This window comes from Zonotrichia albicollis, chromosome 26, assembly GCF_047830755.1.
Source record: "Zonotrichia albicollis isolate bZonAlb1 chromosome 26, bZonAlb1.hap1, whole genome shotgun sequence".
Classification (NCBI taxonomy): Eukaryota; Metazoa; Chordata; class Aves; order Passeriformes; family Passerellidae; genus Zonotrichia; species Zonotrichia albicollis.
In genome coordinates, this window is record NC_133844.1 from 2169519 (window position 1) to 2187475 (window position 17957).

The 17957-nt window shown below is 52.6% G+C and overlaps 1 protein-coding gene across 1 annotated transcript; it reads left to right on the plus strand.

Annotated features, from left to right (window-relative positions):
• Positions 1-464: 464 nt before the first annotated feature.
• Positions 465-11402, plus strand: LOC141731840 (uncharacterized). The gene is made up of 2 exons (XM_074558899.1): positions 465-1380; positions 10441-11402. Exons 1-2 carry the CDS (start codon positions 465-467, stop codon positions 11400-11402), a joined length of 1878 nt encoding a protein of 625 aa, XP_074415000.1.
• The last annotated feature ends 6555 nt before the right edge of the window (positions 11403-17957 follow it).

Sequence of the window (17957 nt, forward strand, 5' to 3'; positions counted from 1 at the left end):
ACTCGAGGCAGCAGAGAGCCAGACCAACCCTTGGATATCCCATCCTGACCAGCTGCATAGGAGAAGGTGGAAAAATTTAGAGATGCTGAATTTTAAATTAGAGCCAACAAAAAGTGCACTACATTTTTCAAGCATGTTTAAAGTGAGAGCACCCTGAACTAGAGGGAGATGATATGAGAAAAAGGCACCTGTGTGGGTCCAGCAGATCTGACTGCTCTGGGGCACAGGCAGTCCTGTTTTCCATCTGGCACCTCTTTGTTCAGGCTGAGAGCATTGCTGAAGCAACAACTCAAAAGGAACAGAAACCCAGAATCAAAAATAAAGAAATTTAACAAATTTCCTTCAACACAATATCAATAGCTTTGAGGGGATTACTAATAAAACAGCATAGGATTGACTCAAGGAAAGCTGTCCCAGCTTGTCAATGTCTTCTTTCGACAGTCCACCATGCCCAGAGTGAAGGAATGTCCAACAGCACCTCCATCAGCCACTTCCTCCTGCTGGCATTGGCAGACACGCGGCAGCTGCAGCTCCTGCACTTCTGCCTCTTGCTGGGCATCTCCCTGGCTGCCCTCCTGGGCAACGGCCTCATCATCAGCGCTGTAGCCTGTGACCACCACCTGCACACGCCCATGTTCTTCTTCCTGCTCAACCTGGCCCTCAGCGACCTGGGCATGATCTGCACCACTGTCCCCAAAGCCATGCATAATTCCCTCTGGGACACCAGGAACATCTCCTACACAGGATGTGCTGCACAAGCGTTTTTCTTTATGTTGTTTATCTCAGTAGAGTGTTTCCTCCTGACCATTATGTGCTATGACCGCTACGTGTCCATCTGCAAACCCCTGCACTACGGGACCCTCCTGGGCAGCAGAGCTTGTGCCCACATGGCAGCAGCTGCCTGGGCCAGTGCCTTTCTCACTGCTCTGCTGCACACAGCCAATACATTTTCCCTGCCCCTGTGCCACGGCAATGCCCTGGGCCAGTTCTTCTGTGAAATCCCACAGATCCTCAAGCTCTCCTGCTCCAAATCCTACCTCAGGGAACTTGGGTTTCTTGCTGTTAGTGCCTCCTTAGCTTTTGGTTGTTTTGTGTTCCTTGTTTTCTCCTATGTGCAGATCTTCAGGGCCGTGCTGAGGATCCTCTCTGAGCAGGGATGGCACAAAGCCTTTTCCACCTGCCTCCCTCACCTGGCTGTGGTCTCCCTGTTCCTCAGCACTGGCTTTTTTGCCCACCTGAAGCCCCCCTCCATCTCGTCCCCATCCCTGGATCTGGCCCTGTCGGTTCTGTACTCAGTGGTTCCTCCTGTCCTCAACCCCTTCATCTACAGCCTGAGGAACCAGGAGGTCAAAGCTGCAGTGAGGACCCTGATGCCTGGATGCTTTCAGAAACATTAAACTTCTTGCAAATTTCTTCAAGCCATTATATTATGAGTAATCTGGAATAAATCCTTTTTTGGGGGGGTTATTGATGTTTCTTACAATTGTTTTAGTCTATTAATGTTGTTCACAAAATAGAACCATTGTTTGTGCCATTTCTTATTTTTGTCTCTTGTTGTGGCCCCAAACTTTGTCAATGAGGAGCTGTGCTCTCAGTGGCTTTCAATGAACTAAAGGATCTACCAGCAGAGATTTCATTGGAGAGCCCCTTTTGTTCCCTTCTCTGGAGCTGCAACAGCAATGTCTGTGTGCAGAGCTGAGGCAGATCAGGACTAGTCTTGCTGGCCACACCATTCCTGATCCAGGCCAGGAGTCATTGGCCTTCTTGACCACCTGGGCACACTGCTGGCTCATGTCCAGCCTGCTGTCCATCAGTGCCCCCAGGTCCCTTTCTGCCTGCCAGCCACTCTGTCCCCAGCCTGTAGCACTGCAGGGGTTGTTGTGGCCAAAGTGCAGGACCTGGCACTTGGTCTTGTTCAACCTCACCTTGTTGGGTTTGGGCCCTGGATCCAGCCTGTCCAGGTCCCTCTGCAGAGCCCTCCTACCCTGCAGCAGATCAACAATCACACCCAGCTTGGTGTCATCTGCAAATTTGCTGATGCTGGACTCAGTCCCCTCATGCAGATCATCAGTGCAGACATTGAAATCCGCGCTGGCTGTCTCTGATCCCTCGGCCATCCTGTGGGTGCCCTGTGATGGCACTCAAGGTGATCTGTTCCATAACCTTGCCAGGCATCCAGGTCAGGCTGACAGGACTGGAGTTCCCCAGCTCCTCCTTCCAGCCCTTCTTGGGGATGGGCTCACATTGGCACCTCCAGTCCTCTGGGACCTCCCTGCTGAGCCAGCACTGATGGTAAATGATGGAGAGCAGCTTGGGGAGCTCATCCACCAGCTCCCTCATCCCCCTGGGATGGATCCCGTCTGCTCCCAGAAACACCTGTGAGCATCTGAGTGGCTCAGCAGGTCTCCAGCTGCTTCCTCCTGGATTACAGGGGATCTGTTCTGCTCCCTCTGCCATCCACCAGCTCAGGAGAATACTTGTCCTGAGGACAACTTGACTTATTCTTGAAAACTGAGGCAAAGAAGGGGTTAAGCACTTCAGCCTTTTCCTCATCTTTGGTAACCATATCTCCCCAATAAGGAATGGAGGTTCTTTTTAGCCCTCATTTTGCCATTATTATTACTAATAAATCATTTTTATTATTCTTCACAGCAGTGGCCAGGTTAAGCCCTAACTGAGTTTCAGCTCTCTAATTTTCTTTCTGCATGATCTAACAACATCCTTAAAATTTCCTGAGTTTCCTGTTTCTTTGTCTAGAAGTGATGCACCCTAATTTTTCCCTTGAGTTCCTGGAAGAAGTCCCATGCCCAGCCAGGACAGTCATTTTCCTTGCTATCTCACTTTGGCTCAGAGGGACAGGTTGTTGCTGCTCCTTCAAGATTTCTTTCTTCAAGGGTGTCCATCCTTCCTGGAATCCTTTGTCTTAAAAGGCTGTTTCCCTTTAAAAAATCAGTACCTGATTCAGTACTCTCCAAATCTCCACCCTGAATAGGCTGAAGTCTGCTCTTATAAATCCAATGCAGATGATTCAATGATGCCCCTCCTTTCACAAAATGTTTAAAACCTCAATAATTTTATAGTCACTGTGCCCCAAACAGCCTCTGACCACCAAATCTCCCACCAGCCTTTCTCTGTTTGTGACCAGCTGGAGACAGAGCTTTCCTTGGCAGAGGGAATTGCAGGAAACCTCCCCAAAGTGCAGCTTGGAAGGTTCAGCCTGGAGCTGAAGAGAAAGCAAAGTCCCTCGCAGGGCAGAATGTTGCTGCTGGAGGTGTGGCAGCGTGAGGCTGGGCCATGGCCGGGCTCTGTGTGCCAGGAGCTGGCAGCGCTGGGTGCAGGGAGCCCAGGGAGGGCACAGAAACGCTGGGTGAGAAATGCTGGGGCAGAGCGAGATGGGTCAGTGCAGCCAGCCAGGGCAGAGGAGCAACACGCCTAGGGGGCACAGCCTGCAGGACAGATGGCCAAGGGCTGGGCAGGGCTGGCAGGGCCACAGGCACACAGGCCTTTGTGCCCTGGGCTCGGGCAGCGCCTCTGAAGGCCCCCCAGGAGGAACTTTCCTGGCAGGGGCTGCACTTTGCTTCTCCCTCAGCCTCCCTGGCGAGGCTGGCAGGGGCTGCAGGTTGATGCCATTTGTCCTTGCTACCCCTCACATCCCCCTGGCCCACAAACAGCCCCGAGACAGCTGTGAGGGACAGGCCCAGCAGGCCCAGGCTGGGCTCAGGGCTTGGCCTTTCTGCTTCCTGCAGCCAAGCCAGGCCTTGCTCAGCATTGCAGTTCCCTGCTCAGAGCCTTGGGCTCCCTGCAATCCTGGCCTCAAGGATCTGCTCTCACCAGGCCCTGGGCAGCCTTTGGCACTCCCTGCCCTCACTGGGGCCCAGCCATGCTCCAAGGCACTTGGAGTTTTGCTGCTGACTCCTTCAGCAGCTTCTTCATCCTTCTCTGCATGCCTGAGGCTCCTGGACCCAGCCCCAAATCCAGAGTGGGGCTGATTAAAATACAGAAAGCCCTCAGGAACTCTTGGTCTCCCTTCCATTGTCTTCAGGTTTACAAAGCTTGTGCAGAGATTGGAGTTAGTTTGGAGCTCTCCTCAGGAGGGAGATACCAAAATGCATCTCATGATTGTTTTTTAATCCAGGGTGCATTTTTTTATTTTTCAGTTCATTGAAAAGGTGACAGAAGCTTTGGCCTGGTGATCTTGATGCTGAATGTCTCCTGTGGAGGTCTGGGAGCAGAGAAGAATGAGCCCCTTGCAGGCTGACCGTTTGAACAAGCTGCTCCTCACCCCCAGCCTCACCAGGTCTGACATCGCCCACCTGGGACTGACATCCCAAAACATCCAAAAAATCTAGGCATTTTTCCTTAAAAGAAAAATTACATTATTTAATGAAATGATAATTATACTATTCAAATTCATGATAGTATTATTCAATATTTTTATTACCTGATTTTTATATTTATATTTTAAAAATTGTTACATTTTTAGTAGGCAAAATAATTATTGGTCATTGGTTCTAAGCAACAATTCCCTTCGTTATTCAATTATTCTCTACTGCCTATTTATTTATTCCTCTTTATGGTAACTAGTAATATTTCTAGTGTTTTTGGCATTATATTTATCATCTTTTGCTCTGATAGGGCCAAGTGGCGGCACTTTGTGGTCCCTGGAGACATTTCTGGGACACGTTTAGGGCAGTTTTGGGTCTGGGGAGGGAAATCAGAGAGAACTTGAGGGTCTGGAGGACACTTGGGGAAGCCGGGTGGGCACTTGGAGAGGCACTCAGGCATTCTGAGGAACAGTCTGGGGTCCGGCGACAGCACTTGGGGCTACAGGGAGCCCTTGGAGGTCAGGGAGGGGAATTTGAGGCCCTTCAGGGTCCGGGTGGGCCCTTGGTGGGCTCGAACGGGGCTCTCTGGGCCGCGGGGGGTCATGGGAGTTGTAGGCGCGGGTATCATACGGTTTGACAGGGCCGCGGAGCATCACGGGAGTTCTGAGCGCAGCTGCAATGACTCTCGGTAGGGCGCGGGGCATGACGGGAGATAAAGTCCTGCTGGGATGGAGCCGGACGTGCGACGCGGAGCATGATGGGAGCTGTAGTCCCGGAAGTGGTTCGAACGCGGCGTTTGTGGGTCCAAGAAGGCACTTGGGGGACACTTCTGCGTCCGAGCCGCGACTTGAGATCCTCGGGGGGGGGGACGAAAACGGTTCGGGAACCCTTGTGGGGAGCTCAGGGAGCCCTAACCGGGCTCTTTAGGGCGAGGGGCGCGGGAGGAGTTTTAGGCGCGGGACTGTGTTCTGAGGGGCTCTGGGGCCGCGGGGGATGAGAGGAGATGAATTCCTAGAAGTGGCTGTACCGGACATCTGTGGGGTTGGGAGCACTCAGGGGGTCCAGGGACGCTTTGGGACAATGGGCGCTGAGGGGGCACTGAGGGATCCTGAAAGGTCTGGGGGACATTTATGGGACAAATTAGGGGGGTCCCGGTGTTCTGTGGAGCGCGGTGCATGACGGGCGTTGTATTCCCGGCTCAATGGGGCTCAGTCGGGCCGCGGGGCATGACGGGAGTTGTAGGCAAAAATAAAATACGGTGCCCCTGTAGGCACGGCCCCTAGTCCCGGATCCCTAGCGCTGATTGGCTGCGGCTGGTGATGGGCGGGAGCATCGGCAAATGGGATGCAGTGTAGGTGGGAACAGCCAACTCACCCTCCTCCAGTCCCTCCCAGTACAACCCAGTTCATCCCCAGTACAGACCAGTATAACCCCAGTGAAGCCCAGTTCATCCCTAGTAGAATCCCGTTCAACCCCAGTGCCCCTCCAGTCCCTCCCAGTATACACCTTAGTCGGTCCCAATACACCTGAGTTCATTCCCAGTCGTTCCCATTTCCTCCCAATGTCATCCACAGGATGCCCCAGTGTCCCCAGTTTTCTCTGCAGTAACCCCAGTGTTACTTGTCCCAGTCCCTCCCAGTGTCACTCCCAGTATGTCCTAGTGTCTCCCACAGCATTCACAGTGTTCCCCAGTATGTCCCAGTCCTCCCCAGTGTTTCCAAGGACACTTTAATTTCTCTTGGTGGCCGTGGCAGCCAAACCCAGCAGTGGGGTCAGTGCAGTGCCCATGGCCACAGCCCCTTGCAGGGGCCCAGTGCAGCTTGGGCTGATGATCCACTCTCACAGCTGGCCCAGGGCAGCTCTGCAGTGGCTTTGGTGGCACCTGGGGCTGCCACACACCTGAGCAGTGTGTCTGTTTGCACTGGGGAAACTCAGCAGTTTGAGATTGCTGCAAAAAGTACAAAAGGGGAAAACCCCTCTTAGGCTGGGTGCAGCCAGCTCTGCAAGCACAGCAGGGCCCAGGGGAGTGAGGACAGACAGGATGGGGCTGGGCAATGTGGAGCAAGGTTGTCCACGCTGGGTCAGAGCTCAAGGCACAGCTTCTGTGAGCAGGCCAGAGCTCCTGAAAAGAGACCCTGGGTCAATATCAATCACAGACTGCTGCAATCACTTCTACTCTAAAGAGAAATAAAATAAAATACTTCATTTAAAAAAAGAATGTGTATTTCTTACAAGTTCTTTGAAATCTTTCTCCATAACTGGACTAGGAAAAGTTAAATGATTCTCACAGGGCTTTGATGTTGTTTACATCAGACTCAGTCCCTGAGAGTGTCTTCAAAAAACTTCTCAAGAACTCAAAATTAAATACAAACCCTGAACTTTCTAGAAGTTTTAATGGGTCCCACTGAGGGCGATGAATGAGAAAAATGTCCCCAGGTTCCAGTTAGAGCAGAACACTGGAAGAAGTGATGACAGCTGGGGACAAACAAGGCACAGGTGTTTCTGGTGCTGAGCACACCTGGATGTGTTTGAGGAATGCCAAGGGCCAAGGCCTGAGCCCCAGCCCCTGGCCAGGCTGATGCTGTCCCTCCCTCCTTGCTCAGGGCTCTTGCCGGGATGGGCACTGGCATGTGGGGATGTGCAATGCAAAGGGCAGGAGCATGGGGTGGCCCCTGCCAGGCTGCTGAGCAGGGACAAGGAGGCAATGAGGCCCCAGTCCTGCAAGGGTCACTTGTCTCCTGCTCCTGCCTCAGGCCCAGGCCCAGCAGCCATGGCCAAAGTGCTGCCCAAGGTGGCTCTGGCAGGGCTGTCTTGCAGCTGCTGCCCATCCCTGTGCCCTGTAAGCCCAGGGTGTGCTACGCTGTCCCTGCCCTGCGCCTCTGTCCCTGCAGGCTGTCGGCATCCCCCGGCTGCCCCACCTGGCTGGGCCCTTCCTTTGCTGACAGCTCTGCCTCCTGCCTGCCTCTGCCTGCCCACACAACTCCTGGGGCTGATACCAAAAGGGTTCATACCATTTTCCCCCTGCCTGTGAAGTTTCAGCAGAGGAACAAGGCATGCAGGGGCTGCTTTCTCAGCAAAGATGGTTGGAGGAGAAGAAGACATCTGGCTCGAGGGTGCAGGGACAGAGAAAACAAGGAGTGAATCTGGCAACTTGGGGTGGGTTTTATGGAAGTGGGTAAATTGTAATTCACATTTAGGGACTGTATATAAGGAACACCCTGGTAGAATTCCATGTCCACATAAGGTTAGAAGTTATCCCATGTTCGACCTTAGGCCTGAATAAATGATTCCCTCTGAAATAGCAACTTAGTGTTCAGGAGCCTTATTCTGATATTTCAGAGATTTGGTGACAGTGGGGCCTCACAGACCCAAGGAGTCAGCTGTGACACTGTGCAAACTCATAGAACAAAGGGTTCATGATGACACAGCAGAACCCCACGGAATCAAAATCCATTTTGGCACATTGGGGCCACATTGAACTAATGGTCCATTGTGATAGTGCGGATCCAAGGAGACCATTGTGACCCTGAGAAACCTCTTGGAACCAAGGGGCCATTGTCACACAGCAAGGCCTGGTGGAACCAGGAGCCAGGAGCAGTAGACAAGTGACCCTTGCAGGCCTGGGGCCTCATTGCCTCCTTGTCCCTGCTCAGCAGCCTGGCAGGGACCGCCCCATGCTCCTGCCCCTGGCATTGCACATCCCCATATGCCAGTGCCCATCCCAGGAAGAGCCCTGAGCAAGGAGGGAGGGACAGGATCTGCCTGTCCAGGGGCTGGGGCTCAGGCCTTGGCCCTTGGCATTCCTCAAACACATCCAGGTGTGCTCAGCACCAGAGACACCTTGGCCTTGTTTGTCCCCAGCTGTCATCACTGCTTCCAGTGTTCTGCTCTCCCTGGAACTTGGGGACACTTTCCCAGTTGTGTCCATCTGTGGGACTCATTAAAACTTCAAGAAACTTTGGAGAGGGATATTGACTTTGAATTCTCAAGTGATTTCTTCAATTCCCTATCAGGGACTGATGTTCAGGGACTCAGCACCCAACCCACAAGAGAAGTCCTTGTTCTCTGTCTGTGCTGCTGGGCTGGGCCAGGCTCCTGGCACAGAGGCAGCTCCTGTCAAGGGCAGCGCTGCAGAGAGACAGCTCTGGCCAGGAGCAGCTCCTGTGCACAGCCCAGCAGGGCTGGGGCTCTGCCTGCAGCCACCCCAGGCACAGCACAGAGGCACAGAAAGAGCAGAAGCAGCCTGGGCTGGGAGGGTGATTGAGCTCTCGCTAGGGGACGAATCTTCACAGGATTTGAATGAATAATTCTCTGACTCTAGGAAAGTTAAACTTGCATTCCTGGACAGATCTCCTAAGGCTGGCACATCCCACAGTTTCCATGATATTTTGCAAGCCCTCACCCAATTCTTCCTCTGCAGAGGAGGTGGCCGTAGGGCAGACAGGGCAGTACCTGCAGGCTACAAGGGCAGGCAGCACAAGTGACAGAGGGTGGGGTGGGGTGGGAGGACAGGAGAAACCCCATCGGGGGAGAAATCTGCACAGCTCCTGGACACAGTGAGTCTCTGGCTGCAGAGCAATGCAGGTGAGTTCCTGGAAGTGTCTCTGACAATGCCAGCACTGGCAGGACCTTTCAGGGTGGCGCTCCTGGATGTCCTGGTGTGGAGCAGAACAAGCTCCAGACCAGGGATTCCCTGCTGCCCCCTCAGAGGCACAGGACAGGTCCCTGCACAGGCAGAGCTGCCCCGGGGCCGTGGGGTGGGGATGGGCTCTGTGAGCCCTGGCAGGGAGCGGAGATGGGCACAGGGAGATGCTGCTGGCAGGGACAGCCCCACTCAGCAGAGACACAGGCAGGGAGGGACAGGGAGCTGCTGCCACAAATGCTGGCCAGGGGGATGTGGCACCTCCCTGCTGTCCCTGTGGCTCAGGCACCTTCCCCCAGCAGCTCCTCCCTGGGCTCCTTTCCCATTCTAAGCAGAGCCCATGCCCTCATCCCACGGGGGCTCGGCTGTGCAGAGCCCCTGCAGCAGCCAGAGCCCAGAGAAGGAAGGACAAGCCCCTGATTTCCATCAGTCTCTGTGTCCCTCCTGCCCTGGCAGGAGCATTGTGACATTTCACTGCCATGCCCAGGTGCCTGTGCTGTCCTTGTTGCCACCATTGGGTTTCTGAGGCAGAGCAAGGGTTTGGGGCTGGCAGGTGCCCGTCCAGGCAGGGACCCTTTGGATCCTGCTGTGGAGATGTGTCTGTGGGAGCAGAGTGCCCAGGTGCCCTCAGGGCCGCTCAGCTCATTCCCTGGGTGTCCTGCAGGGCTGCAGGGTGCTCTCCAGAAGGGCACAGCTCTCCCGTGCTGTCTCTGGGCTGCCTGAGATCCCCATGGAGGAGACAGCTCAGTGGCAGGGCCAGGGAAATGCTGCTGGCAGCTGCACCTGGGCAGCTGTAATGATCCCTATGTGCACCAACCTGGCAGGAGAGAGCTGACATCCTCATGAGGCACCCTGGGAGAAGGCAAGGGCTCTGTCCATCTGCTCTCTGACCCCAGAGCCCTCTGCCCTCAGCACTGCCCTGTTTCTCTTAGGGGAACTCTTCTGGGTGCCTCTCCTGCAGCTCCAAGCTGCCAGCAAGGGGCAGCTGAGAACAGCCCTGATGGGCAGAGCTGCTCTCTTGTCCCTGCACTGAGAGACCATCCCTGTGCCTCCCAGACCCACACGATTGCACCTGCAGTGCTTTAGAAATGTCAGGGATTTCAAACACCCACAACCACTCCTAACTGTGGCAGGTACAGCTGGATGAAAAAAGACAAGGAATTTCCTCAGCTCAGTTCTTCAGATGGGAAAATTGCAAACAGCAGGACTGAAAAGTTTTCTGGTGTTTCATAAGTCCATTTAATTGGTGATCATCCAGCCTTCTCAGTTGCCTCTCACTGGACAGGACTAAGGAATCCTTTGGAGCCCATTTGTAAGTCCTGCTCTCAATGCCTGCAAAACCCAGGGCCCAGGAAAGGGGAATGCAGAGAAGTGTTCCTAAAAATAGAGACCCTGAATGTTGAATTGCTGTGAGATATGTAATAGATTTTGCTCTGTGTCTGGCCCAGCTCTGTCCTGCCTTTTCCTCCTAAGCAGAAAACCATTTCCTGAGACAGCAAATGTCCAACAGCACCTCCATCAGCCACTTCCTCCTGCTGGCATTGGCAGACACGCGGCAGCTGCAGCTCCTGAACTTCTGCCTCTTGCTGTGCATCTCCCTGGCTGCCCTCCTGGGCAACGGCCTCATCATCAGCGCCGTCGCCTGTGGCCACCACCTGCACACGCCCATGTTCTTCTTCCTGCTCAACCTGGCCCTCAGCGACCTGGGCATGATCTACACCACTGTCCCCAAAGCCATGTACAATTCCCTCTGGGACACCAGGACCATCTCCTACTCAGGATGTGCTGCTCAGCTATTTCTGTTTGTCTTCTTCATTTCAGCAGAGGTTTCCCTTCTCACAGTCATGAGCTACGACCGCTACATGTCCATCTGCAAACCCCTGCACTACGGGACCCTCCTGGGCAGCAGAGCTTGTGCCCACATGGCAGCAGCTGCCTGGGCCAGTGCCTTTCTCAATGCTCTGCTGCACACAGCCAATACATTTTCCCTGCCCCTGTGCCATGGCAATGCCCTGGGCCAGTTCTTCTGTGATGTTCCCCAGATTCTCAAACTCTCCTGCTCCAAATCCTACCTTAGGGAACTTGGGCTTCTTGCTGTTAGTGCCTTTTTATCATTTGCCTGTTTTGTGTTCATTGTTTTCTCCTATGTGCAGATCCTCAGGGCTGTGCTGAGGATCCTCTCTGAGCAGGGACGGCACAAAGCCTTTTCCACCTGCCTCCCTCACCTGGCTGTGGTCTCCCTGTTCCTCAGCACTGCAGCCTTTGCCTACTTGAAGCCCCATCCCTCCATGTCTTCCCCCTCCCTGGATCTGGGAGTGTCAATTCTGTACTCGTTGGTGCCTCCAGCCCTGAACCCCCTCATCTACAGCCTGAGGAACCAAGAGCTCAAGGATGCCCTGAGGAAAATGATGACTGGATGGTTTCAGAAGCATTAAACTGTCTCTTTTCTGTTGCAGAGCCTTTAGAATGTAACTCTTTACAATCTCAGACTTTTCCCTATTTGTCCATTTTTTATTCAGTAACTTCTTTGACTACTGTTGTGTTTTTTTGCAGAATATTGTAGTAATATTCTTTGCATTTCTGCATTAATATCTATATTATTTGATGCACAAAGACTTACAAGCAGTCTGTTCCCTGTGCATTTCAATAAAAACAAGTGCCTGCCCCAACCTGTTTATCCAGGATTCTTCCTCAGCCTTTCTCTGTCCCTGCAGGGGCAGTGCCTGTGAGCAGAGGGGTAGGGAAGAGACTCCCACAACAGCAGCACAGCCAGGGACAATGGCCCTGGCTCTTCCCACATCTGCTCTGCCCAACTCCCACCTGTCCTTGCCAGCCCTGCTGTGGCTGTAAGGCCGGAGTGCTCTGGCAGCTTGGTCACTGTCCGGCTGCGTGTCCCTTCTGTGGCCACACGCAGGGCCAGGCTGTGGGCACTGCTGGGACACAGCTGGGCTCCAGCACAGCAGCTCCAGCAGCAAAGGGCATCTCCTGAGGGCAGGGAGGCTTTGCTCCCCTCCAGAGCTGCTGTCAGCAATGTGCTCCAGGAATGCCCTGGCACAGCAAAGCCCAGTGCCTGGGGCAGGGGCGAGTTAGCAGGGGGGGCTCACAGCAGTGTCCTGGCACAGCCAGAGCTCCTGGCATGGACCTGAGGCAGCAGCAGAGCAGGGCCTGGGCTGTGTCTTTGTTCTGGGACAGCCTGGGAAGGTGCCCCAGGGCAATTGTCCCACACCAGCCCCTGCAACCACCATTGGCAGCACTGGCGTCTCCCCACCTGCAGGAAGTTGTTTGTCACTGCACAGAGGGACACCAAGTGACCAGGCCAGCAGGCCATGTTTGCTCTGTACTGAGGAGATCTCAGCAGTGCATTGTGTGTGTGTGTGGGGAGATGAACCCCAGTGAGCAGAAACACCATCAGCAGCACCCGGGGCTGGCACAATTCCAGTGGCACAAATAGTGCCTTGAGGCCACTTCACTTTGAGAGTAATGCCCTCTGGGAAAACACCTGAATTCTTTACTGGATTGCGGTTAGCATTGCATGGAGAGAAATATCCCAGGCAGGGAGGCTCCAGGAAAAAAATGCTCAGGGAAGCCATGGACTGCACAGAGAGACATTGGATAGTGTGAGGGTTTGTGGGGAGAAATCAGAACTGCTTCCCTTCTGAACCACCCCAAGGACCTGGACAGGGCTATGCTTTGTTCTGGGGACTGACCTGGAACTGAGGGATGTGGAAAAGGCCTTTGGTGTCAGGGCTGTTGGGAAGGCTGGGCATTGTCACTGTGGGCCCCCTCTCAAACCCCTTGGAGAGGCCAGAGCCATCCCAGAGGGTCCTGGATGGAAAAATCCAAACCCAAACAAAATAAAGCAAAAACAAACAAACAAAAAACAAACAAAGCAAGACCCACCCACAACAACACAAAAACCCCACAAACAAACCAACCACAAAAAGAAAAGACCACAAAAAGAAGAAAAGCAAATCCACAGGAAAACTTCTAACAACAGAAAATGTTTGACCACCTTGTGGCCGGAGAGGATTCTGTATGTGTAAGTGCTGTTTTGAAAGAAAAATGTCTTAAAAAAGAAATTTATTCCTTACCCTCCTTGCCCCCCCCCCCACTTCTCTCAGATGATTGCTGATCATGGTGTGACATGGAGTGGAACATCCATTGGGGCAGTCCAGCCCAGCTGTCCCATCCCTGTTCCCCAGGAACAATTGCCCACCCCAGGCCCATAGGTTGTGGGGGGGTTGCAGACGCCTCATGTGGGGCGAGAACTGAGACAAGGACAGGAGAACAGAACAACATTTACTCTAATCAAGGACAGTAGAACAGAACAGCACAGCCTTGGAGAAACTGATTGAGGATGTACCTCTGGCAAACAGAAGTCACACAAAATGCAAGCAGGATGCCAGCTCAGCTCTGCAAGGCTGACAAAGCAGAAGTTATGCCGAACAATAATATTGCCTTTACTCAAAAGGGGGAGTCAAAGGACAGCCGCCTAAAAAGGACACTGGATGTTGAAGACAAAACCCAAAGAACCATGAAATGATTTATGATAAGGGGTGCAACTATGTCAAATAAACTCAGGAAGTGGGGATAGCTAATGGATACATAATCAGTGTGTGTGATATAAACTCTGTTCATTTAATGCTCAGTGCACTCCAATGGAGGAAGGATTGCCCAAGTGACCACCATGCTGTAATAAAGAATATCTGCTTTCAAATACTCAAAACTCTGTCCAGAAGTTTCTATCCAGTGGATTTCAGTATCAGTGGTGTCTTTGACTCCATTATGCCCAACAGTTTCACAATGGCCCCTTGGTTCCATGAGGCCCTGCTGTATAACAATGGACCCTTGGTTCCATTGGGTTTTGTACTGTCAAAATGGCCTCCTTGGTTCTGTGCTTCCATAATACTCTCCTTGGTTCCACAAGGCCTTGGTGTGTCACAACAGCCCCTGGGTTCCAACAACTGCCAGAGTGTCACCCTGGTCTCCTGGATCTGCAGTGTCACAATGGACAATTGGTCACAAGCAGCCCCACTGTGTCACCATGAATATTTGGTTTCATGGGGCCCCACAGTGTCACAACAGCCCCTTGGTTCCACAAGGCCTTGCTGTATGACAATGGCCCCTCAGTTCCACGAGGTTCTGTACTGTCACAATGGTCTCCTTGGTTCTGGACTTTAACAATGGACCCTTGGTTCCACAAGGTTCCATGATGTCACAATGGTCTCCTTGATTCTGTAGTGTGAAAATGGCAGCTTGGTTCCATAAGGTTCCTCAGTGTCCCAGTGGTTTCCTTGGTTTCATGAGGCTCTGCAGTGTCACAATGTCCCATAGTTTCCATGAACTTCTGTCTAATCAACCATGTTCTTTGTTCCAATGAGGCCCCGCAGTGTCACAACGGCCCCTTGCTTCCATGAGGTTCCATAGTGTAACATGCTTGCCTTGATTTAAAGGGGTTTCCCAGTGTCACAAAGGCCCCTTGGTTCCACGAGGTTCCACAGCATCACCATTGTCTCCTTGGATTCACAGTATCTTCACGGACCATTGGTTCCATGTGGCCTTGCTGTGTCACAGTGGTTCCTTGGTTCCATGAATCCCCACTGTAAAACAGTGGAATCTTGGTCCTTTGAGGTTCTGTACTGTCACTATGGTCTCCTTGGTTCTGGACTGTAACAATGGACCCTTGGTTCCGTGAGGTTCCATGATGTCACAATGGTCTCTTTGGTTCCACGAGGTTCCATGATGTCAAAATGGTCTCCTAGGTTCCATGAGGCCTTGTTTTGTGACAATGGACAATTGGCTCCATGAGCTTCCATGGTGTCACCATGGTCTCCTCAGATCCACATTGTCACAATGGACAATTGGCTCCATGGGCCCTGCTGTGTCACAATAAACCCTCAGTGCCATGAGGTTCTGTCGTGTCACAATGGTCTGCCTGGCTCAACGAGGCCCTGGAGTGTCACAATGGCTGCTTGGTTCCATGAGCTTCCACAGCATCAACAATGGTCTCCTTGTTTCTGCAGTGTCACAATGGACTCTGGTTCCATGAGATCCCTAAATGTCACTGGTCTCCTGGGTTCCATGTGGCCCTGCTGTGTCACCACAGCCCCTTGGTTCCATGAGTTTCCATACTGTCAGAAATGGTTCCTTTGTTCCAATGAGGCCCTGCTGTGTCACAATGGACCCTGGCTTCCATGAAGTTCTTCAGTGTCACAATGGCCCCTTGGATCCATGAGGTCCCAAAGTGTCACCATGTTCTCCCTGGATCCACACTGCCATAATGGACCGTTGTTGCAGGTGGAATAGCTGCTAATAAAGCCCAGAGTAGGGAAGCAAAAACGGCCTTTTAATGGTACCCACAGATGTTTAATTCAGCCGTGCGGTGAGATGTTCAGGGTCACAAGGTAGGACTCCTGGGGGGAGTCCAGGTTTCTGTATCTCCAGAGGAAGGGGCTGATCAGTGCCATGGGGGCAGTACAAAGATGGGGGCAATGGGGGAATAGGGAGGGAGTGGCTGAGGGACACAGAACAAGGGGCAGGAGCCAGTGGGGTCAAAGAACTTTTGAGGGAAGCTTCTTGTTTCTCCCTAATGCAGGGAATGCCTCTCAGGGTCTCCAGAGCTGCAGAGTGTCAAAATTGCCCCTTGGTCCTTTTGGGCTCCTCAGGATCCCAGTGGCCCCTCTGCTGCATGAGGTCCAGCTGTGTCACCCTGGCCCCTTGCTTCTATTGGGCTCCACGGTGTCACAATTGTCCCCCCTTAGTTCCATGAGGCCCTGCAATGTCACAAGGGACTTTTGATTCCATGAGTCCCACATTGTTCCAAGAATCCTAAGTTTCATGGGGCCCTGTAGTGTCACAACGGTCCCTTGGTTCCATGGTGCCACCCAGTGCCACAATGGCCCTTTGGTTTCACAAGGCCTCAAAGTGTAGAAATGGCCTCCATGGTTCCATGAGGCCCTCCTGTGTCAAACTGGACTTTTGGTTCCATGATGCCCCTCAGTGTCACAATGGTCACCTTGGTTCTGCACTATAAGAATCCCCCCTTGGTCCCTTGTAGCCCCACAGTATTAGAGCGACCTGATGAGGTCTTCTGGTGTGAGAGAAGGACGAGAATCTTAGCTTATGATCAGAAGGCTGGATTTATTGATATATGATATATAATACATTATTACTATACTAAAAAGAAATAAGGAGAGAAGTTGCAGAGGCTGGTAACCTAAGAATAGCATAGAAAAGAATGAATAACAAAGTTCTGTGTCCAGCAGAAAGCAAGGACAAACTCTCCTGTAAGTGGTCAGCAAATCCAAACACTCACAGAAGCCCAATCACCGCTGCAGCTGTTGCATTCCACACCAGCCAATAACAATTGTTTACATTCTTCTTCTGGGGCCTCAGCTTCCCAGAAGATGAACAAATCCCAAAGAAAGTATTTCTATGAAAAAATGTCTGCGACATCTCACCTTTCTAAATTGTATAAATTAAAAAGAAAAATGCTGATGTGAAATGAACAGGAAATTTCTTCACCTGTTAAATATACAATACTAACAAATCACTAAAACAATCCTACAATCTAAGAAAATGCAAAAAACAATGCAAAGAAAATTCAAGTCCAAGCAGCTGGGTTTCAGGAACAGTCCATGAGCTGAAGTTGTTTCTTTTGGACATGTCTGAGAATCCTTTTGGTCCTGAAACAGACTTGCTGCGCAAGTCCCATCAATAGTTATCAAAAACCATTGACAGTCATACAACAACTTCAAACAATTTCAAACAATTTGAACAATTTTTGGAATGTCCTTTTCTGGCCCTTCGATGCTTCAGTGCTTCAGAGCTGCTGCCCGCTATTTCCAATCTTTTTTATCTAATTTTAATTTTTTTTTTTTTTTTGATCGAAAAGGGAAAGAACAGGAGCCGAGCAGAGCAGTGCCAGAGAAGGAAAAGGCCCTGGGGACCCTGGCCTATGATGGACCAGGAACCCCAAAACTGGCCCACAACAGGGGGGCCAGGACTGGTAGGAGAAACCACAACCCTCAGAAATATCAGGAGGCCAAGTGATGGCCCTGGCCCAGGAACTTCCTGAGCCCAACGGCCCAGGCCAAACCCATGAGGCAGGCTCTGCATTCCCACAGGCCTGCACCCTGCTGCCAGTACAATGGCAGCACGGGTGGTGACACGCTTCCTTTCCCCAAAACCACTGAGACATGCCAGCAGCAGGGAAATAGAAGCCTTCCCCAGAAATCCCATCTAGGGTCTGGAGATGTTTGTTTCCCACAGCAAACCAGCTATGGTCTCCTCCATCTGTGCCCTCTTCCTCTGCAATGCAAATGCATCAGGTTTGTCTTCCATCTGCTTCATGGCATCATCCCCACCTGCTCCGGGCTGGGGACCAAAGGCAGAACTCTCGAGATGCACCTGCCCTCCACCACTAGGGCACAAGAGAGGCAGCAGAGATGGCAGCCTCCATGGGACAATCCCCGAAAAACCACGCCCACACCCGCCAAGAATGCTGATCTTGAACGCAGGCAGCCGGACTGTCCCCACAGTCAGCTGGCGAGCACTCCCCGCTCTACGGAAGGAGAGACCAGCCGCCGGGGCCGCTGCTACAGAGGCCATCAGATCGGGATGATCCGAGCTCGAACAAGCCGCCGGTTCCAGGGCAGTCTCTGACGCCGACACGGAGGACAGTGTCTCTGATAGCAGCAGAACTGCTGGGGCGGCCAGTGGAAGCAGCGGGAGGGGGGGCCAGAAATGGGGAGGGAATCACACTGGATGTAGGAGCAGCCGTGGGCTGTTCCAAGGGTCCTGCAGGTTCGGGTCCGTCTTCAACACCATCCTGAACAGGGACCGTCTCGGCTTGAGGCGGTGAGGAGGCCGATGAAAGCGGCAGAGGGGCCGGAGGGGCCGGAGAGATCTTCTCCTCCGCTGAGCCGGAAGCTGGAGACGCGTCGTCATCGCTTAGCAACTCAGCAGCCACAGGAAGTGCCGCTTCTGCA

Excerpts from the sequence above, each read along its gene's own strand:
- LOC141731840 (XM_074558899.1), top strand. The coding sequence starts at position 465 with ATGTCCAACAGCACCTCCATCAGCCACTTCCTCCTGCTGGCATTGGCA. Across the intron at positions 1,381-10,440 it reads GAGGACCCTGATGCCTGGAT|CAGAAAACCATTTCCTGAGA; the intron begins GCTTTCAGAAAC and ends TTTCCTCCTAAG.